The sequence below is a fragment of the Lontra canadensis genome, unplaced genomic scaffold (genome assembly GCF_010015895.1).
Source record: "Lontra canadensis isolate GAN:19392208 unplaced genomic scaffold, GSC_riverotter_1.0 scaffold61, whole genome shotgun sequence".
NCBI lineage: Eukaryota > Metazoa > Chordata > Mammalia > Carnivora > Mustelidae > Lontra > Lontra canadensis.
Window position 1 is genome coordinate 5,796,014 of NW_022631055.1, and position 24,015 is coordinate 5,820,028.

General features: G+C 35.4%; 1 protein-coding gene across 33 annotated transcripts in view; it reads left to right on the top strand.

Moving 5' to 3' along the window:
• Positions 1 to 24,015, top strand: part of NRXN1 (neurexin 1) — a 1,152,783-nt gene that overhangs the window by 830,105 nt on the left and 298,663 nt on the right. For all 33 annotated transcript variants that reach the window (XM_032877800.1, XM_032877795.1, XM_032877797.1 and 30 more), the window contains one exon: positions 178 to 359. In XM_032877800.1, the coding sequence (XP_032733691.1) occupies positions 178 to 359 (182 nt within the window). The remainder of the gene's footprint in view (positions 1 to 177; positions 360 to 24,015) is intronic.

Genomic DNA, 24,015 nt, shown 5'->3' on the forward strand with positions numbered 1-24,015 from the left:
AGCTTGTTTGGTGGAAACTGTGATTTGTTCTCTGTTTTTGCCATAGTTTCATGTTTGTTTTTCATTTTTTGCCATAGTATAAATTTAATCATTTGTTGATATGTCAACATAACAAATACAGGGACGTTGTGTACCTGATGTATTTAGACTAATTGGTTTTGATTTTTTGTTTTCCAGCTGGGACGACGTATATCTTTAGCAAAGGTGGTGGACAAATCACATATAAGTGGCCTCCTAATGACCGTCCAAGTACACGAGCAGACAGACTGGCCATAGGTTTTAGCACTGTTCAAAAAGAAGCTGTATTGGTGCGAGTGGACAGTTCTTCTGGCCTGGGTGACTACCTAGAGCTGCATATAGTAAGTACTTTAAAAATAAGATTCAGCTTTTATTTTTTACTGTTAGTTTTATTATTATTATTATAAATACCTTATAATTCTGCCTTTTGGAAGTTTCTCCTCCCCAGCAACCAGCACTTCGGTACAGAAAATAGAAATACACTTAAGAAGTAATAAGACCTTAGTCCAACTGCTTCTGCTAAAAATGTTCTTTACATTAGAAAATATATTTTTTGTTGTTAAGTGTGAATTCCTCTCAACTCTCTATTCACAAAGAATGACTTTGGTATGTTTTCAGTGACTTTAGACAAATGCCAAATTAAAAAGCTGAGTTATTGTCTAGTTGATACTGTTCCAACTGACTGGAATCATGAGGTTTTAATACTGGCAACATCAAAAGATCCAAACCCTTATCCTTATTCGTTTCCTCACTTGAGAAAATAATTGTCTAAAGTTAACATGCAATGGATGGGAGAAAAGGGAACTTCAAGGGTAATTAGGGGTAGAAAAGAAAATGGTGAAAAGATTGTATCAATGCCATCTTATACTCATTTTGATATATAAGTATGATGAAAATAAAATGGAGTCTTAGCATTTATATCCTGGATGATTCCTTTTTCCCCAAGCTCTAAGCCTATTATAAGAATTTAGTCAGCATATCATAGACGGCAAATTAAACAAAAAAAAAAAAGACTTTTTTTTAAACCTTTTAAAGTTGCCATAACTGACTATAGCTTGGAGACTCTGCCTTATATTTCTGCATTCAAAGAGTTACTAATCTGTATAGTTATAATTCTTCATTTCGTTTTATAGCAATATTTATGCAGAATTACGTGCAGCCTCGCCTTGTTAAGCAATATTAATATTTTCCTGATATATAAAAGTAACCATAGGAGAGTGTCACATATTAAAAGCTCTAATGGGTTCTTGTCATCATAGTTCTTAATTGAATACCTGTAATTTCTGGAAGGTTTCAAAAATATTTAAGTCTCTCCATTTCCCTTTTTATCCTTGAGATATAGTTTATCTTTTATCTTATGATTATGTAAATTTGTTTTGTTTTGCTTTTGTCTATCCCTATAAGTTCTCCCTTTTCCAGCACCATGCTTCAGAAGACAATTTGATTAGGTCAGCATGTTCTTTTCTCTTAGAAACTGGCCTTCAGGCATTCATCTAAAATGGTTAGGAAAACTATCAAACATCACAATACATGATTATGGACTTCTAATGTGTTTTAATTCTCAAAATTTTATTCATTTATTTTCTTAATCTTAGCTTTCTATTAGACTTCTAAGATTTCCATTAGCTGAGTAAGGGTTTACACTGACCACAAGAGCAGAATTCATTGCTAACCCTAGAAGAAAAGGAAGAAAAAACAAAAAACAAAAAAACAAAAACCACCTCATCACAACCGTTATTGAACCATCGTAAATTTTCAATTCAAAATGCAGTTGTCAAATGGGAACCTTGGGAAAGTAATTTCAACTGCCTTTCAGCAAATACCTAACAATCAAAATTGAAAGCATCTGGATTTTTATGGCATCATAAATAAGTGATCAGTTGAGATAAGCTTAACTAGTGCAGCAAGGAATCTTGCTGTTTAGAGTAATTTCAACTTTCTAAATGTATTTACTCCATTCTGATTTAAGAGCCTTGCTACTTCAAAAAAATGAATAAAAAAGAAAATAAGAGCTTTTCCTCCTGAAAGAAATTACTTATTGATCCATTACCAATTACATATTTACCCTGAGAAAAGGTTCTACACTGATCACTCTCAAATCATGAGGGGCTATGTTATTGAATTACTGAAACCAGTGTTGTTTATTTTATGATCAGAAGGTTTTAGTCTACAAGAATGGGTATTTTTTTTCCAATTTTGATCAAATATGGGCTTTTAAGAGTCTCTCCATATGTAATGGATTGACTTTCTAGGTGTCCTTAACAGCCCAGTCCATTCCATAGCTCCTTTACTTGCCATGAATTTCTGACAACTGTCCTGTAAGGGCATCCTTCTTTATGAATCTTCTTGGTTTGACCACCTCCTCACTTTAGATTCAGTATTTGTCTCAATATATTCTCCCTCTTGGATTTGCTCTCTTCAGACTTTTGCTTGATCTGAGAGCCAGTACTTCATTGGGAAATGGAAAATGTATATTGATTCCCTGGGCTTACTAAACCTTACTCTTGTTGGTCATCCCAATGCCTCCTGTCTCCGTTACTAGTATCTGTCTTGATTCAAATATGGCCAACGAAAACATATCTCCTTCCCTTTTCTCTCATTGCTTATAAGTAGTGGTCAGCCATAAATGACTCAACAAGTTGCTTATATGGAGACAAGTCACTTCTTTTCATGTTTCAACATACAAACAAAATTAAGACAAGGCCAGCATTGTTTTGTTTTGTATTTTATATTATTGAAACTTACCTCTAACTCTTATAATGTTGGGTACTGGGAAGAGAAAGAGAAAGAAGAGTTAGAAATTTAAAAAGGCAAGGTGAGGGGAGGCAGAGGGGGAGTGGGAGAGATAAGGGGGCTGGGAGGATAAAAGAAGGGAAGGAGGAAGAAAAGAGGAGAATGAAGTGTCTTGGGACCGAAGTTGTTAACAGCAGGTGAAAGAAGTATTCTAAATAATAATACTTAGATTTGAAAATATTCAGATCCTATTTTGTGAAATTATTTAGGTACCTTGCAGTCGATCCCAATTCCCCTGAAGTCATTTATTCTGCTTCTTTCAAGAATGGAAATTAGAAAGGAAAACAAGATTTATAGTTTGTTTGTTAGTGTTGTTTGATTTTGGTTTATGAATGTAACTGATTTAAAAATTAGCCTGATTAATACCATGCATGATATGATTTATCCGTAAAGTTAGTTATTATTATCCATTGAACTGCTAGGAAAACTTCTGTAAACCCTCAAGGTCAGCCAAATTTAAACCTGGACTAATCTTTAAGAATTGTATTTTTACCCTTAATTAGTAAATTAACCAATAAATTGGTAGTACTCCTTGAAAGGTGCTCTGGTCTTGCTGAAATCTACAATGCCATTCCAGTGAGTTAAGTTTTAAAATATGACTGGCACATAATTTTGATGAAGATGTGAATATTTGACATCATCCCTTTTTATCAGAATGATTGTTTGATTTTTACTTGAAAATACAATCATATCTAAATTTTGATTAATTTTACCTTTAAAGCTATAGGATCTTGGAATAAAATGGTTTTTGATTCAGGTGGCCTAGTTTTTATAGATTTTTAAAATTATATTAATATTAATGCTACTACTGTTAACCTCAAAGTCATATTATGTTGTTATTGAAATTTATAAGGTTTTAGGAGGGATGAAGGCAAGATGAACACATGAAATAGGGAGCAATTAATTAGCATAGAGTCTAGAATACAAGTACTCCATAAATATTTTCTGTAATAATAAATGAATTAATGAATTATGTATTGAAAATATGAGGACTTACGCCAAGTATAGGGAGTCAGTTTTTTATTAGTTAATGTGAAGTCACTCATGTAGTTTAGTTTCTATATATCTGAGAAAGTCTTTTAAGACTTGATTGTAACAGAAAAAAAATGTAGCACTTGATATGCAGTTAACAGTATATTATTGAAAAGTTACATAATTTTGTTGATGTTGTTTTCTGAATCTTCAAGTAATTGACTATGGTAGCTGATGGTTTAAAGGAATTATGTGGTGGGAATTTTTGCTATATGAATGATTATCTCACCTTAGTAATTATCTCATTTATTATAACTCAACTTTATCATGAATTGTTCTCTAGTCATTTCATATCTGCGCATTATTTCCAATTGAGATTAAATATCTAATCGCAGAGAACATAATTTGATAATAATGATGATTAATAAGAAACATAATATAGAAGTGTGGCTTTTCAACTTTAATTTCTGTACATGCTTGAAGCCTATCCAGAAAGGTTTTCTGAGCAACTAGCATGGCCTAGGCCTATGTTAGGCTCTATGGATACAAAAATAAATGAGCTCACAACTTAATAATTACCTCAATAAATATTTGTTGGATGAATAAAGGAATGAGCCAAGTGGGATCCTGGTCATGAGGTAGCTTAGATTATTTATAGTAGACAAATTTTGTTCCAGAATGACTATCTGAGTTCATCTCCATTTTTTCCTCTTGCAATTTTAACTGTCTTATCTGTGTATTTATAAGAATATAAATAGATGATAGGTTTCTAAGATAAAGAATATAAAGAAGTGACTTCTAAGCCGTAGGGTCTTATACACATTTAAAGTAGTCATGTTGAAGAGTATTTAATCAATATTGAGTAAAAACATTCTTAGAAGCAATAAGCAAAAAAATCTAATTTATTTTAAAAATCAATTTATAAGATATATCTAGCAATGTTAACCAGTGTTACTACTCTAGAGAAAGCATCTCGGTTATATCAGTCTGGCAACATTAATTAGAGATTACTTAACCCCTCTTTGACTTACAGAAGAAAGCCATTGCAAATGTGCTCAATCACTGCCATGAATATTAACATGTGCAGTGGTTCTGACCAGAGGAAATGTATGGAGGATGGTGGAGAGGATGAGTAAAGAGTGTTCTTTGAAATTCTTTCATCTTGGGAGCATGAAAGAGCATTACAAATTTGATTAGTGAATTGTTGTACATATTTGCCTTGAGTGTTTCTTCTTTGTACTTTCCTGGGTCGGAAGCCTTATTTTTGAAACCAAGCTCTTAATTGATTTTGATTTAGAAATACACCTTTTGATCAGTGGTTTCAGTATAGACTAGGAGCATAACACATTAGAGTAAATATTACTTGTCCTAAAATAACTTATCGATATCAGTGACAAGTCAACACTTTCTCATCTTTCCCCGAATCTCTACATTTTATATTACTTTAATAAATTTTGTCTAATAAGTACATATTATTTAATATATTTTATACTTTACAATACTGCTTTATTGTAACTAAGTTTAAAAGCATCTTTTTAAAGTCAATAATTATACATGAGTGCTTACCTCTATCAATAAGATAAAATCTAATTATTCCTTCACAAGAGTTTCTTGAATTTAAATTATGTTCCATCTGAAATTTTCTTCCTAACCCAACAGATTCACATATTTTGAGAGTTTCACTTTGCCATATAACATTTAAATTTGACCCTGTTAATCATATCAGTAGATATTTCATTTGGTTTTGTTTTCCTGGTTCTTACATGAATTAGAGAACACATGACCTTTCTGGCTAGAATTTTGGAAGAAAGGCTAAAATGATGTCATTTTACTCTGTGTTGTAAAATTCGTGTTCAAGCTTCTAAGGTATGAAGGATGCAGGTTGTCTTTGGGGAAAATGGGGAAGTGATGTTCATAATTCTGTTAGGTTAAGTGCCGTCCAGATATCTTAAAACAGTCTCTATTTTGGGCACAGGTGCGGTCAAGTACATCATACAGACTACTTATCTCATCCTTTCCCCTTGGAAGTTAATTCAGTTTCTAATTTTCTGATTTACGGTTGTTACCTTTGGTGCATCAGTATCTCTCTGAATTTGATTTTTAGATTTCTAGAATTATTTCCTTCTTCGAAATTCCATTGCAGTGAGAACCAGAGCAACTATCTCTGCATACACCTCCTCAGTCCATGCTCTTATCAGTCAGACTTATCTTCCCGTCTCTATTCTGAATACTTTCTGGGACATTTTATATGCTTACATCAGGTTAATTGGCTAAATGTTTCTTTGATGCACTGATTTCTCTACTAAACACATCAACATCTCCCAACTATAGATAGGTAAAATCACAATTTATGACTAATATTTAATGTCCTCCACATTCTGATCTTAATTTTCATTTTCAGGTCCATTTGCCAATAGTTCTATACTTATTCTATGCCAATAAAATTAATTAATCCATTTTTTTATTTTTAAAAAATTTTAAATTTTCCTTATTTATTTGTTTTAGAGAGAGAGAGAGTGTGTGTGAGGGGAAAGAGAGGGAGAGAGAGAATCTTAAGCAGGCTCCATACCCAGTGCAGAGCCTGACACAGGGCTCAATTCCAGGACCACAGATCATGACCTGAGCTGAAATCCAGACATTTAACTGACTGAGCCACCCAAGTGCCCCTATTACCCATTTTTTTTAATGACCTTCTTGTCATTTCTCTGTATCTAATTCTGTTCAGATAGTTTCTTCTCATTTCTATCTCACTGTCTGGATTCTGCTCAGTCATCAGCTTCTCTGTTCAAATGTTGGGTGTTTTCAGGGTTGTCCCTGGGATCTTGTAGCCTTGTGAGCTAGCAGAAAGAAGTCTAGGGCTCTAGAATCTCCTTGGAAGAGTTGTTGAAATAATGCCTGGGGCATTACCTGGGTAGAGAAAATCTTATGCAGAGTTTCTGCTCCAATGAACGATGACTATTCTTGACCATTACTTTGTGGTGGACCTCAAGCTATTTTAATGAATAGTTTCAAATCCATTCTCTGTTAGGCCCTGATAAGTTGCTTTAGCAAATCTTTTCTTAAGCCAAGCTGCCAGAATAAGAGTCCTTTCTAACTACTGATTGTACTTCCATTTCTTCTATAGCTATTTTTCAAAAGCCTACTGTCAAATAACATCTCTTTTGGTTCATTCAGCACATCAATATTGATCACCTTTGATGCAGTTTATACTGTATTAGTTATCTATTTCTGTGTAATAAATTTACCCACAATTTAGTAGCTTAAAACAGAAAGCATTTGTAATGTTATACGAGTTTAGGAATCCAAGAGAAGTTGAGATAGTTATTAAGAGATTCCCAGGCGAAGACCTGGTGAAGATCTCCCATGCTCAGAACATATTTGATATGTTTATTCTTATGATCCAGACAGAGCCCACGTCTGAGGAAGAAATGATAAACAGCACTGAAAGCATATGAAAACAGGTTATTAAGGATTCTGACTTTGCAGAAGTTTAAACACAATATAAATTGGTGGAAAAAGACTAATGAAGACATTGCTTGAGGGTTTAGAACTAGTTTTGGGAATGCATACTGAATTAGAAGTCATTCATACACTGATCGGGAAAACTTTTATTGTGCGCGCGCATGCGCGCGCGCGCGTGCACACACACACACAGAAAACCACTGAAAGCCATAAGCAAAATGCATGAGAGTTATTAGATTAAAAATGCAAACAGCATAGCAAACATGTCTGCCACAGATCAGGAAACAAGATGAAAGTGACACTATGCAATAGAATCCTATTAAAGCTGATGTTGGGCCACTGTAGACACAGGCAGCTCATTTCAACAAAGGAAGGAAAAGACCTAGATGAATATACTAGGGGACACTGAAGTGAATAGTAGGCATAAATAATCTACATTTTAAATCAGGAGGAAAGAACTGGAGATAATGTTCACTGATCTTGAGAAAGCTATTTTGATGAAAACAAATACTTTCAGAGCTGTGAAATCCAATTTGTGTTGTCTTTAGGAGTTTTGGGAGGTAGTATGCTGGACCCCAGCAGTCTTAGGTCAAGACGGAGGTGGGCTCTGCCCTTCCAGATACCAGGGGGACTAGTTATTTAAGTTGCTGCTGACAAACCAGCCCTGGAAGAACATCCTGCTCCTAACTATGCTTCTGCGAAGACGCTTGAATGGTGGGCTCTTACCATCAAGAAAAATACTTCCTCCTGAAATTTCCTGCCCAATAAAGAGTAGACATACAAGACTGGCAGACCAGAAAAGCTCTTTGGTGAAAGATTAAAATTTAATGGACTCTTAGGCCTTCTTGGTCTATGAAAATAAGTCCATCTTAATATTCTTAAAATTCTACTCTGAATATTAACTAGGTAATGTAGACTACTCACTTCTAAATATACATCTTCAGTTCTGACTTGCCCTCTGATCACTATACTCAGCATTTTCAGCTGGATGTCTTGTGGACACCTAAAACTTACCACATTAAAAGCTGAAGTCGCCATCTCCCAACCATATGCTAATCTAAAAATTACAGATTAAATCTGACATCTCCTCCATGATTATTCTTCCAACCTAATCTGTTTCTCATCAAATTCCAGAAATGTTTCTCATAATGTTTTGGAGGTTTCAAACTGATAGACTGAACAGGGAATCCATGCCCAACCCTAACCAGTCTCATTAGCAGGGAAGGAGTTGAGACAGTCTAGCAGAGTGGGGAGGGAAGGAATATAGTCATGGGTAGAGTGCTGGGATCCTTGCCTGAATCTCCTTGCTTTTTTTCTCTTCCCCCGCCCTTTTTAAAATTTTATTTGTTTATTTTAAAGAGAGCATGAATGGGGAGAGAGGCAGAGGGAGTGGGAGAAGCAGACTCCCTACTGGGCAGGGAGCCTGATGACCCTGGGATCATGACCTGAGTGGAAGGCAGACAATTAACCCACTGGGCTACCCAGGCACTCTCTCCCTCCTTTTTATCCACTAGAAAGTGTTGTTTCTGTTTACCAAAATTGTGTATTCAGACACTTGGTATTTTATTTCTCCTGGACAAAGCATAGTCAATTGTCTAGGAAAAAAATTGACAAAATATTTTTTACTATTTTTTTGTAGTCTTGGTACTCTCCCCTGTTTGTGTTGGCAATTTTGTGACCCGTAAAAAATTTTGGATTCAGAGTAAAATGATTACATTCCAATGGCCCATTCTTCATTCATGTTGAACAGTGAGATGCTGAGCAGCAGTAAGCATCAAGAGAGCAGGGACTTTGATCTCTTTTGTGCACATTTATATTCCGAGAGCCCAGCTTAAGCCTAGAATTTAGCAAATGAGGAAAAAAAAAAAAGTTGAAATAACCTTTGGTTCTACAATTTCTGCCAACTTAAACTGCATAGGTGCATTCTGAAAATGGTCTAGGGCAATAGGTCAGTGCTGCTGCAGTCAAGGGCATCCTCTCCTTCAGGAGCAATCAGTTTCTATTTCACTTCTTTGGGGTGAGTTACAGATGCAGATGTAAGCTATCTACTAGCACATTTCCAATATATTTGTTGCATCTATGTAGATTGGTATCTTGAGGCAAGTGTCTGGTGAACCACACCTTAACTGCTTCTGTTGGAGAACTACTGGCCTATAGTACAAGTAGCTCAAAAGACAAACTCCTCAGCTGGCCTTGAGTACTTATATTCTGGGCTCATTTTCTGGCTCCTAACACAGCTACTTCCACTGTAGCTCACACATATTCTTTCTTTAATTCACACCTTTAACAAATCTTTCTATTTTATTTTTCCCCACAAGCGGCTTTCAAGGGACTGGAAATACAGAGTTAAGTGAGTCCTGGCTTTGTCCTTAAGTAGCTTCGAGCTTAATAAATAAATTTTGTTCTCGTGATGCCTTAGCCACAAAATAGAGACATAGGCTGATATTTCAAACCTTCATGCTATAAAGGCGCAATTAAGGTTTTTTAAACTCTGTGAAACACTCTTTAAGGTGCTTTTGAGAAAAGCAATTAATAGTCTCATAACTAATATAAGTTTACATATGCTATCCCATCCAATATTTAGAAAAACCCTGTGAGGAAAAAAATGGTATCCTCATTGGGTGAACAAGGAATGGAGGCACAGGTCACACATCTGTTGAGTAAAGCCAAATCTGAACTCAGTCTGACTCCTGAGTCCATGTGCTTAATCTCTGGACCTTCTGTGTGTGGGACAAGGGGCATAGGAGGCAGTCTCTCCTCAGGTTACACCTGATGACTCTGCTGAATCCAGTTTTATAAGGTGAGACAGCCTTAGCTCTTAGCATACCACACATCCATATGAATTACTGAGCATTCCAGAGAGCAGCTACATAAACCAAATTCTAGTTAAATAAATACATAGCTATCCGGTTGACTAATTGCTTTACCCATTTTGTAATTAGCTAGCCAGTGTTTGTAATTAGTCTGACTTGTAAATTGGAGGCATACCTATTTTTAAAGGCAGAGAATTTTCAAAAAATTTCTGTTTTCAAAAAAGTATCTGTACCGGTAGTGAAATGGCAGTCAGCAAACATAGACTTCCAGAGAGCTTTTGTTCATGCTTGCTTCTTTCTCCCTCAGAAATATACCTACTTCCTCCCACTTCTACCTGCCCACCTCTCCTTCCTAGTCTGGTGCATATTTTATTTGTCTGGATCATGTATTGCATTTCTTTGTGAAGCTTTCCTTGTTCCCCTAGGGTAAAACTAAACATGTCCTTCTTGGTACTACCATAGCACTTTGTTTTTAATGCTGTTGTATTACTGACCAACTCACAGGTCTTTCTTTCTGTGTCCTCCCAGCTCATTAAATTGTGAACTCTTCAAGTTCACTGACTGTATATTGTATATCTTTATATCTCTGTATTTTCAGACACTAGCACAGTGCTTATCAATACATGTTAATAATATTTATTGATGAAGCAATGTGTATGTGTGAGTTAGTAGAGCTCTTCTTTTTGGCTTGTGGCCTCCCCGCCCCCAACCCCCACCACCCCAGGCTGGTAGTTTTCCACTGTAGTGCAGGAACTCACAAGAGGAGCACTCTCCTTGGAGCATAGTATGAAGTAGACTCCCAAAGGATCATGGTGAAAGCATATGACACTGTCCTGGGACTCCCCATTTACAACCTATGGAGGCTTACACACTCACGGCAGAGGCCCGAGTGCTGGAGCCTATCACAAATGGTCTCATTATCTATATGGTATTCTCTGAGGGAAGGAAGAACGTCTTTTGTCTTAGACTGTTAACCAGCACCACTTTCAGGTTCAAATATTCCAAACAAGTGGTTGCTTCTCTGAGATTTAGTCTAGACATGCCTTTTATCTGCTGTCTTTATTATTTTGGGTATTTATATAAAAGCATCTATAATACATTTCCTTGCATTCTGACTTGATGAGATGAGATGAATCCAACTGGAGAGAAAGAGAGGAAAAAAAAAGAGAAGAAAAAGAGACAGAGAGAAAGCAAGCAAACAAGCCAGGCTTCAGTGGTAATCAACTGTAGTTGATTAAATGGTGTTGAAGGGTAATCAATCTCCGCTACTCTGGCAATCTGACCATCATCTTTTTTTTTTTTTTTTTAATCTCCTGTTGTGCTAACCTCTGACATGTGCTTAAATGATTGAGGTGAAGTTGATTATTTGTTTAAAGAGCTTTTACAAATGATTTTAATTAATATATATTAAAAAATTCTTGAAGGTACTGTTAATTATCTCAAGTAGGGCTAAAATCATGCTTCCTCCAAAATCATGCTTACCTTATTCATTTGCTTAGTAAAAAGAACAACAACTAAACAATACTATTTAGCATGTATTGAGTGCTTACAATGGACCAAACACTGAACACTTTGCATAAAAATTTTTTCATTTAATATTTACATTAACCTATTGAGGTATGAATTATTATCTCAATTTTACAGATAAGCAAACTGCAATTTTTAAATAATTGACCCGAATCACATAGCCAGTTCTGACATCAAAGCCCCCTTATTCTTTTGTGCAAAGGAAAACTTCAGGCTAGCTCAGGTACTTTTTCAAATGATCATGCAGGCCAATTTACGGATCCTAAGGCAATGAGTCTTCACTATGCATCACATTGTGAGATTCCTTAAGCATGGGCACAAGGTCTAACTTTTGTGTCCTTCAACAAGAATTCAATGAGTAACAGTAGCATGCCATGACAGAACACATGATACATGGTATTAAAACTCTTTTAATGGGTGGAATTAATAGGTGTTATTGCTATTTTTTGAGTCGTGCCTAAATGCTGGGCTAAGCTAATACTGCCGTAAGACTATTGGCCTTCTCTGGAGATGAATTTAAAAATAACCTGCAATACTCTGGAAGCCGGCTGCCGCAGCAGCTTCCAGCCTTAACCCAGGTTTTAAGGCTAATGCCTAAAGCCTAGACAGCTTGTCCTTTTTTTTTTTTTTTTTTTTTTTTTTTTTGAGTAGAATCTCTGTGTATCTCAGCATGTAAATGAAGGGGGAAGATGGGGAATATATCTATTGCTTGTATTTCTTGCTGATTGGACATCTTCCTGACAGAAGTCTTCAAAGGAAAAGTATGCCATCCTGTTCATTATTGTTAATTAGCAGTAAGGGCTAGGCTTTGGAGGCTGCGTTTTCCACAGAGTATCTGCAGAGAAATGGGGCTGAAATTTTAGCAGTTATATGTGAAGTGGGGTCAGGGAACCTGCTGTGTAGGTTTCAGAACTGAGTTCATTTGTTCTTTAAAGGACAGGCATTGCAGAGAAATTTTACATTTGGAAATGGGTTGTAAATTCTAGCCCCTGCCCCCCTCCTGATGCCTAATTCCAGACCAGTGGCTAGACAGTCATTTGTATTGCCGAGTCTTGGATAAATGAAGTGGCTGGGGATGTTTTTTGGTATTTCAAACTGAAACGTACATATTGTTCATTATTATGGAAGGACCATAGTATAACCATCGACTTCACAATTAACTAGTTTTCAGTGAACTTTCTCCTCAACAGACTGTATATTTCTGTTATTTAACTGTCTTTTTTTTATATACTGCTTTTTTTTTTTATTCTTCTGTCTAGACATAAACTGGATTCAATAGATTAGTGATGCATAGAATTGGGTCCGCAAGGCCAATAATATTTTATAACAGGTTGTTCAGAGAGAGTTGAATTTTATTTGTGGTCCTATGTCTGTATTTATTTTCTAGAAAACAACCCACATTTTTAATAAATTTTATCTTCTTAGATCATAAAAGTACTTTTTTGAAAAATTTAAATACAATGAAAATAAAAGACAAAAACTGCCTGTAATGTACCAATCTTTAAAATGTGGTGTCTGAAATTCTAATCTTTAATTTTATGCATATCCATATATATTTCTTTCCTTTTATGCATGTTATATATGTAAAGAGTTGTATACATGCTGACACACCTGAACATTCTTTAAAAAGAGAAAATGTTTCTGTATGATACATACTATTTTTCAGCTTGATTATTCTAATTCAGCATATTTTGGACATCTTTCCATTTTAGAGTATATACTCTCATATATACTTCATAATATCCTATTGCATGCATACCCTACAATTTATTGAACAATTCCCTAGTGAGGGATATTTTGTTTAATTGTTCAGAATTTTTAATATTATGAAAGATAAAAGTTTCCTTATTTTTGTAAGAAAGATTATTTCATATGTGTAATTTTCTTATGAAGATAAATTTCTACAAGCAGAACCACTCTATTTAGTGCAAGATTGTCCTCTAAGAACACCATACTGTTATATACTCCCACTGAAAAGTGTATAAGTATGTCACAAATGGGGCATTTTAATATAAGTACAAAGTGCCTTTAACCATTTCTTAAGAAACTGAGCTCCATAGAAAATTTTCCTTTCTGGCCTCTTTGATTTGAATGTGTTTACACTTTAATGATTCCATTGGTTTAGAGGTGATACCAACCCCCCTTTAGCTTTGGTCACAATTTTTCTCATATCCTGACAAATTCACAGAACAGCAGTGGGCTAAGGGAGCTGGATAACAACTTCATGAATCATGTAGCTCTTTTTAGGAACACAGTGCTAACACAGTTTCCTGAAGAGCCAGGCAGGTAAGAGGTTAAGGTCCCAGTGGAAGGCAGTACTCCTTTCAGTCCGCCTCTGTGTTCTTCACCTTCCACACATTCCATAATTCTTCATTTCGCCTCTCGTCACTTCTTATTTTGATCATGCAGTCCCCAGGACTTGTGCCACAGCAGTGGAACGTGACAGGATTTTACATGTATAAATATTGTTAACATTATTGTGGTTACTCTTAATATAACAGTAACAATAAATATGTTCTGTTATTAAGCATTTAGTAAGGCATAGATGTCTTAGCTCTTGATAGTTCATTTACATGAGAACGTTCTGGAGCTCAGAAAGAGAATTGCATCAACGGACCAGCTCATATGTTGTGTGCCATTTGATAATGGTTAAGATTAAACTGAAAGAAGTAAATGTTCAGAAGGGGAAAAAAAGATGGAGCTATTTAAGTTTTCAAATTCTACACGTGATTATTTACTTGAGTCGTATTGCATCCATATGAGCTAAATCACAGCTGATAGAACCACATTTAAAATTCGAGAATATTTTAGTTCGCTTGCCAATTTTTTTATTAGTAATACATGAATATAATTTAAACATGCGACATACAACCCAAATGATAGCTTTTCTTTGAACTTTTTAAATTGTTTGCACGGTGTTTTTACCTTGAATTTTACTAGTGAAAGGTAAAATTAAAATGTGTAACTATGGAGTTTAATAGGGGCTGAGAATATTTGATAATGCCATGGCTGTCTATATCATGTTCACTAACATATTTAATAGCCGAACAGATGCATCTTGCTATGGCAACACATAGTACTGAGCAGCAGGGAGTCCCATTTGACAAGTCAGTTTTTATTTTATTTCTTTATCCCAAACCTTCTCTAATAATCCCAGATTTCAGTGTGTTTTGATTTGTTAGGCAGCAAGCAGATAAGAGAGATTCTGTTCTCTGCTGCTTATTTCCAACAGGTTGTTTTGGCTTCAAGATACAAAGCCCATGAGATTATAAAATAAAATAACTGGGCAAGACTGGGTAAGAGACACAACACAGAGAACTGTGTATCAGTGAGTTACATGTATTCAATACAAAATGGATAGAGTACCATCTTCAAGGAAACTCTGCAGTGTGTCATGTGGAAGCATCAGATGAGTAAAGAAAATTCCAGCATCAGCCTCTCAGTAAATATTAGGTAGTAAGCAGGTTATTTGATGGTGATGGTTTGCATATACATCTTCTAGTTGCTTTACTTAACTAACAATAACTCTTGTCAGCAGAGTTGCCCATGGGAAATCGGGATTGTTTGGTGTTGCAAGATTTTCTCTCTAAGGATCAATTCTTTGGAGCTTTCCATGAGCTATTTTCCAATCCTTTAATTGCCTGTGTCTGGGAAAAAAAAAAACAAAAACAAAAATTATGTACATTCTAAGGCTAAAATAAGACGAATGTCTAGCTAATGTATTTTGAGATCCACAGAAAGATGAGGTATTGATAATGGACAATTTGAAATAGATTTTACCAAAGATCCTGTGCAGCTATATTGAAAACTATAAAATTGTTGAAACTGGATACATTTTATTGAACTTCAAGGATTTTTGGTGTGCTTTGTGTGGTGAAGGAATTACACTGTCCTGGAATCTAAAATGTGAAAAGGTTTGGTTCCGATCTTATGGAATGTCCCAGTGCAATTGTCAGTTATCTGAAAGAGACAAAGCAGTTGCATTTCTGCATCTTTATCGACCATCTACTTTAGCAGGTTCTGCATAACCATCACCTAGAATCTGTTTAACTGCTCACAGTGTTAGTCTTTTCCTGGCTCCATGGTTATTATGCACAATCTATCTTTGCCTCAACAATCCACACTAATTCAATGAGTTCAGCTAACCCTCTAGGTTTGCACAACTGGGCGAATTAATTTCTTTCCATCGCAGGAGTGGTGAAGTGTTTTTCCCCTACTCAGACTTTTCTCAGTTGTAATGGTAAACCTCAGGGAGTTGGGCTGATTATGCTTTCTGTTACTGTGACTCATTTTTCACATAATTCATGTAAACCTGCCTGTAAGAAAATACTACTAAACAAGTGGTCACTTCAACTTCTGTTTTCTGGCCAATAGGACTGAAGAGCTGGAATGTCTATAAAGAGGAACAATAGGATGAGAGGTTTGCATACTCTTGATATAGCCTTGTTTTTCCATTTTATGTTAAGGATATAGATATTTCAATAATCATGTATCTTACACTTGATTTGGTTTTTGAAAATAAGGAGTTACTGTAAACCTAAGCTCATAGGGCCTTTTTAGTTCCTAGGCTTGTTGACAAACTTTTGGTAAAATTCTCATGTTCTGACTATGAGTTCTTATTTCCAAACCCAGAGTCTTATATACCAACCAGAATGTTATTCTCCCTCCCAAAATGGTACATAGAAAGATGATATTTAAAATAGTGAAAACTATGCGGATAACATACAGATGTAGTTAGTCACAAAACAAATTATCATCTTTGAGGAATTCTAAAGTTAGTTAGATGGAAAGACAGCTAGATGTAGCTCTTTGTCTTCTGCTATGCCTGATGGAGAGATGGCTCTAAGCCCGTTTGAGTATAAGGAGAGCATATCACTCCCATTTAAAATGCAAATGAATCTTTGAAACATGATAACTCTTCACTCAGAGGAATTAAACCTACAATACTGGAGTTTTGTATACTTGGTGAACATCACAATGAAGCCAACACCCAAATTCATAGGATTTATTCAGTGGAGAATAAAAAATGTAAAGGCTATTGGTATGTCTCTCTCTAAATCTATTTTAAAATATGGAATAAAATTACATGTTTTTGGAAAGGGCATTCTTGTCTACTTTATTTTGCATATATATAAAGCAGAAATCTCTGTGCTTTTAAATTAAAATCAACTAAAATGTCACTAGGTCCAAAAAGTTGAGGTTTTTCAGATCCTTGATAACTTTGAAGATCAGGAAAGATACTTCACTTAGATGTTCACTTGTTTTCTAACCCCTCGTTAAAGACTAAAGATCTCCTAATTTTTAGAAAGCAAACAGATGATACTCCTATGGTTTGCTGAAGGTTTAGATTCTGTCTTGGACTCCAAAATACACTAATGTCTTTCTATCCAAAATCATGCATGTTGAGGAGACTATAATGGTAGTTGAATATGGAGCATACTGAAAGACTTTGTGATCTGAGGGAAATAAAGAGGATACTGAACCTTAAAGAGAACACAATCAAATCTTTAGAGTACTGTGGTGGGATACTATTCCAATCTAAGGGAATGGGGTACCAGAAGCAGAATGATCTCTCCAGAAGGGTGTTTACAGCTAATAGACATTCAATCCCCACTGCAGGTAGGGAGTTTTTCATTCTTTCATGAATCATTTGTTGAGAACCTTAACTCACAAAACCTTGTTAGTTTCTTAGGAAGTAAATTTGGATAAGAGATTACACATCTGTAAAATTGAAACGTAGTGAAGACAGACATTTAAAGAAGGAATTTTTAAATGAGGTAATAAAGACAATAATGGAAGCACAGGAACTTAAATTAGTAGCATAAAGAAAAGAATTATGAATTTTGCTTTGTTGCCTCAGGAGTACCTTTGCAGAGGAGGTAGTGTGGGCATGTGTGGGTAAGGAGTTTGCCAAATACACAAAAGTAAGCAAGGGCAGGGGACACCAATACTATAAGCTAAGGGTAGATATGGGATAGTGTCTTATTAACTGTGTGCCCTTGAATATAGCCCAGAGTAGGCATTAGAAAATGTTTTCTGAAAGAATGCTTAAATGGGAAGCATCTTATCTGGTTTTTCAATAATAATTATTTGGACTGGAAGAAGAAAAGCATCAAGATTTTAACAAGTATTTAAATGGTGTCACACTATGAGGAGACTTAAAGTAGCATCCTGAAGCTTTACGGTTCAGTTGTTTTCAGGATAGCACTCTGGGTTGTGAAGGTTGTAAAGATGACCTTCACCTGGCCATTCTGGTGACAGACATGTTACACAGATCTACAGAACGCTGTGTTCTTTACTATCCTGGGACTTGTTTTTTGCGTCCCCTGTTATAATTGGTTCTGTCCTTCTCTTTAGGCATTTCTGAAAGATGATCCACATTGAGAGTTAAGCCCCTATTTATGGGAGGTTTTTATATAATTAGATACTTCGACAAAGAGTTTTAAAATAATTGCATGGGTGCCTGGGTGGCTCAGTGGGTTAAGTGTCTTCCTTTGGCTTAGGTCATGATCCCCGGGTCCTGAAATCGAGTCCTGTATGAGGCTTCCTGCTCAGCGGGGAGTATGCTTCTCCCTCTGCCCTTCCCCCTGTTCATGCTCCCTCTCTTCCCCCCCATAAATAAGTAAATCTTAAAAAATAATAAAGTAAGGGACTATAGATCCAGCCAGGTAAATGATGGTCCTCTGATTTTAGGGATTTTTCCATGCTTTGTTTTTTCCAGTTACTTGGCTGCTCAATTAATTCTGTGGACACAGGTACACCCATAGCTGCGGTGTTGAATCATGCTTAATATTTTACTATAATTCTGACACGTACATTGAACATACTGTTTAAAGATGACTTTTAAAGATGTGGTTGAGAATAAATCCACTGCCTTTTAAAGTCTTTGCTATTCTTAACATTAGCAAAAATTATTCTAAAAATATATTTATTGTGATGTTCATAATCAAGGATTGGGAGGAAAAAATGGGAGAATATTAACAGTATTAGGAGTCCCTGCTTATGCTATATCGGTTTTGCTCCAATAACACTTCTGTCCCATTCTAATTTCCATATTAATCTTCACTAGTATCTCACCCAGGTGTTATATACCAGGATTGCCAGGAACATGACAAGGTCATTGCTTTTGACCCTTCAGGACATTATGAAGAAGTTATTTTTAGCCACATCTTTTGGAGGCTGCCAACACATAAAATAGGTTCTGTCATAGATATTTCTTTACTTTCTAAAAATAATAATATTTCACAATATACCCTGTGTAATTTAGACCTTATGATTACTCTGGATTTGAATTCTCTGCATAGAGGATAGCAGATGCATATTTGGAATTACCCACAAATTTGAAATCCTTTCTTTGAAATTATGTTACCGTGGTGCCATTGATCATTAAAACCTGAATTGAACTTTCTGTTCTACAACATATGCAGAAAATTAGTGTGGCAGTTCTGTTCTCCCCAGAGGCTGTGGCTTTCTGAGCTCAGTAAAGCACTCTGATTTTTTTTTTTTTTTTAATGGATTGAAAACAGAAAGCTAAAAATGAGAACATGTCTTTTGGCATGTCCCAATCTCTGCACATTTACATTTAAAAAAAATACATAGATCTTGCAGAATCTCTTGGTTTGGTATCATAAAGATGAAAAGGGATTCAAAGAGGGGTGCCTGGGTTGCTCAGTTGGTTGTGTACAACTGAGTTGGTTTCAGCTCATGTGTGATCTCGGGGTCATAGGATCAGGCCCTGTGTGGAGCTCTACACTCAGTAGAGGGTCTGCTTGAGATTCTCTCTTTCCCTTTCCCCCCCACCCAAGCTCTCTTCCTCTCTCTCTCAAATAAATGGATAAATCTTTTTTTAAAAAAAGTGATTCAAAGGGAATAATTATGCCTTAAAATTCTAGTTGGCAAATAGGATATATGGGTTGAAATCTATAAAGGCAATTTATTCATGTAACTTCAAAATCAAAATTGTTGAATTAGACCAGTTTTCCCATAATATGCTCCTTCGAAGTAGAGCATTCAGTTTGAATACAATGTAAACAATATTATAATGTTTAAAAACATCAAAACAGTAAAAACATCAGCATAATTTATTAACTCTTTTAGCTTTAAAGTATAAAAGAATAAATCTTCTGACATCATCTTCTCATTCTTCCACTCCCTATACTTTTTTGTACTTAAAAGCAGATTTAGGTTCCTGTAAATACTTAACCAATTTAATCTGAAGTTTAGCCACACTCATTTGTGAAATTAACCTTTAAGTCTGATAATTTATTGATGGATGTTTTATTCTCTGAAGAGTTACGTAATATGATTTAATTATTCAAATGACAAATTTGGACCATTTTGCATATAATATAGTTGATATTGTAACTACTTTTAACTGTCCTATTTTTACAACTATTGTTTCCAAAAAAAGATTGCTTATACTTGCTCTTGGCACCTAAACCATCTGAGTGTTGACTAGGGAATCAGAAGAACATGGCAGTTATGTGCTTGCTAAAATTTTCTTCGGATACTTCACTTTGCATAGGCCTTGTGGTTGGACAAACTACAGAACACATGCTGTTGAACTGAAGAATAGGCAAAAATAATTGCCTACTAAACAAAAGTCTGACTATGTGATAATTCCTTAATTCATATTGTCTTGCTTTTCTACTATTATTAATATGATGTCATATTTTACATATTGTTTTATGTTCAAAGCATTTTACACATAATCTTTAAAATAACTCCCAATCGTATAGAAAGCAGTTTTTATTTTTATTTCTTTAAAGATTTTATTTATTTATTTGACAGACAGAGATCACAAGTAGACAGAGAGGCAGGCAGAGAGAGAAGAGGAAGCAGGCTCCCTGCTGGGCAGAGAGCCCGATGTGGGGCTCAATCCCAGAACCCTGAGATCATGACCTGAGCCGAAGGCAGAGGCTTAACCCACTGAGCCACCCAGGCGCCCCATAGAAAGCAGTTTTTATTGGGTATATCTTATGAATAAGGAAACTAAAGCCTAGAGAACTTAAATGACATGAACAGTAAGAGGAAGAGCAATGATCAGAATTCAGGTGTTCTGGTTTCCATCCAAATACTTTTCTACCATATTTTAATTTGTAAATGAAATGTTTCCCTCAAATATTCTGGTTGAGACCATCTTAGGCCTAGAGAACTGTAATATTCATACTTGATAGAGATTACGTTAATATGAATTTGACTCATTTGTTGATTTTGAAGAAGCACATTGACCTGTAACACATGATCTTTATTTATAACTAGTCCTTATTTTAAAATGTATTCCACAGGAGTAATAAGGGCTTAAAATTCTTTGCTTTCAGAAACCCTTATTATAACCTTTTCTTTTAATACAAGACTAGAAGGAGGCCAGCATATTTAATCAGATAGGGAAATGGGAGTAGGATAGGGTTGGAAGGGAAATGTAGAGGGACAGTGCCATTGTAAGAAAAACAATCAAGGAAGTACTCATCAGAAAAATAATTTTAACACTTGGGGAGAATATAGAAAATAATTACATACATGAAGTATTACCTGAGATGAATTTTGTGAGGGTTATAGCCACCTATCTCATTTCTGTGATGTGTAGAATTTAGGTAAATCTCTGGCTGCAAATCAGTGACCTGGTTTTATTAATGTGAGCTGAGTCCTAGCTGTGCTGTACATTTCATTTCACCTTGTATCAGTTTATAAAATCAGTTATGCTTTATAAAATCAATAATACTTTCCTTCCTACCTCACAGAATTATCCTGAAGATCAAATGAAACAGAGGCTGTGAATGTACTTTGGAACATTGATAGCATTATGTAAAGCTATATGGTTCCAAAACTCACATAGGAAAGTGTTCTCATTATCTTATAATCAGACTATGTGACAATGTAATGTAGGTTATAACTTCTACTTGCAATCTAGAGAGATAGTCTCAAAGATTTTATTTTTACTATTTTAAGAGAGAGAGCATGATCGAGTGGTGAGAGAGACAGAGAGTGCACAAGTTGGGGAAGGAAGGGTCAGAGAGACAGAAAGAGAGTCCCCACTGAAAAAAGAGTCTGACTCGGAGCTCAATCCCAGGACCCCAGAATCATGACTTGAGCTGAAGGCAGACTCTTAACTGAGCCGCAAGGCACTCCTAGAGAAATATTAAGAAATTCTGAAAAGTCAGAAGAGTTAAGCTTCTATATTTAAAACTGGGAAGTGTCTGGGATAAAGATTGGGTTCAGATTATCTTATAATATCATTTTGTAACCAACAGTTTTTTTTTAAGCCTACAGAAGTTCTTATTAATGTTGTTGCTGAAGCTTATATTAGTCATTTTTTTTCTAGGAAAAAAATTATCCAAATTATTTGATAATCTACTCCTTAAATACTGAAAGTATGCAAGATAAAGTTGCAGATTAGGTTAGAAAGAGCTGAAGAATTTAATCTTAGACATTTGTTGATGGATCTCTTATGTAAGTCATTCAAAAGATAAAGATACATGTGCTCAAGATTGTCTCATTTAGGTACAATAAATGGCTGTGTTTCAGAATCCTTGCATTCATAGAGAGAAAGTCCTAGTTCCATCTAAAGGGCCTTGTCCTTGTCATGGCCTGATGAAAATTATCCAGAACCCTGAATGAAAATAGAGAAGATACTTCTATTCAATTTATAGATGAGATGAGGATTGACTTCATAGCTACTGTGAGTAGCTCAAGTTAGAATGAAGTGTCATATTCAAGAATATCAGATTAACAACTATAAAAATGAAGACGACTATATAAGTAAAACACAAAATAAACAGCAAGCACATAAACTTGTACACCTTAATGATCAGCCTAAAGTTCATATAGGTCACTAGTGTTAGGACGCTACCAAGTAAAACTAATCAATTTCAGGATGCATTAATTTTGAGAAAGATGGGTGTAATGAATTCCTCTCATCTAGACTGATCACTCTGCCGGTGTTTTGTGTACTGCTCTTTTTGTCATGCTCTCTAAAGGGAGTGTCTTCAGAGGAGAACAGGAAGATAATGAGGAATCTCGAAGCAAAATTAAATTGCAGGATCATCAAAGAACAAGAAGGAATTAGGATTCTTGGTTAGGAGACCCAAAGGAGAGAACTTGAACCAGTAGATAATAGCTCAAAAAGGTATTATTATTGATTGACCTGAAGAAATATCTAACAGTCACAGTGATTTAGAGATAGAATCGGGTAATAAGTACTGAAGAAGTAGTGAATACTACAAGTCACCTTTGTGAGGAGTCTGAGCAGATTAAAACATTAGCCAGCTGAATAAAGATCCCAATCCTATTACATTTTCTTTTTATTTTATTATATTGAATAGGTAAATTGATTATAGCAGAAATTGACAAGCTGTAGATAACACACAAACCTAAAATTACAGAGAAAGAGATTTGCCATGTTTTGCAAACCCTGCAAAATATTGCAAAATATTCTGCAAAATATTCAGCATAATTCTTTTTTCTTGTCCTTATAATCTTCAAGGCCTATCACTTTCATTCTTTCCGTTCATTCATTTAACAAGATGTAAAGGTCACTCAACAGTGTTAATAAAGCGCAAGCTCCACAAGGAAGAAACTTTTGTCTTGTTAACTTCTTCTGTAGCCTCAGCACCTAAGACAGTGCCTGGAAAATAAATATATAATTTCCACTGAATAAAGATACCATAGTCCAACCAGTAATTTCGCAGATACTGAGATACAAAAAGTTAAAAACTTTTCCTCAACACAGTGTTAAAGATTTCTCTGTTACTGACTGGGTCCAGAAGCGAGGTGCCCTTGGTTCTACCTAGTACACTTGGCCACTGTTTCTCAAACTAGGTTCCTTGGGTCCTCGAGTGTGTGCAACACTACCCTAATGTCGAAATGGCAGCAATCACCTCTTCTCTGCCATTGTATTGATGTTGGTTTCTAGTAACCATTATGACAACAAAATATCTCTTAGGAAAGCATTTCAAAGGTAGTATTTTCATTACAACTTCAGTATTTCTTAAATTGGACTCTATAGGCACTTTCTTACAGTCTGGAAATTCTTAGGTTTGAGGAGCACTTTATTACCATAAAGACTTGCAGCGGGTCCCTAAGTGACACTCCTAGAGATAGCAATTCACATTTGACTTTTATTTGCCCTTGTAGATATATATCATGCAAGCAAATTGTGAAAGCTTGAAAGGGCAGCATGATGTCTACAAAGCCATGTCATTCTGTCCCCCTACTTCTTTTCCAGATTAAGTAGTATATAATTCTGTTTCCTAAGAATCTTTTGTTTTTACTTCCTTCCTCCACTTAAAGGAATCCAGACATCCCACACCACCCTCAACTTCTTTTTTCCAATTTTGATACTAGAGACTTACCTCTGCATGACAAAACCTGCCATTTATTTAATTAACAGTTATTTATTAAGAATCTATAAATTTTGTCACTTTCTTAGGGG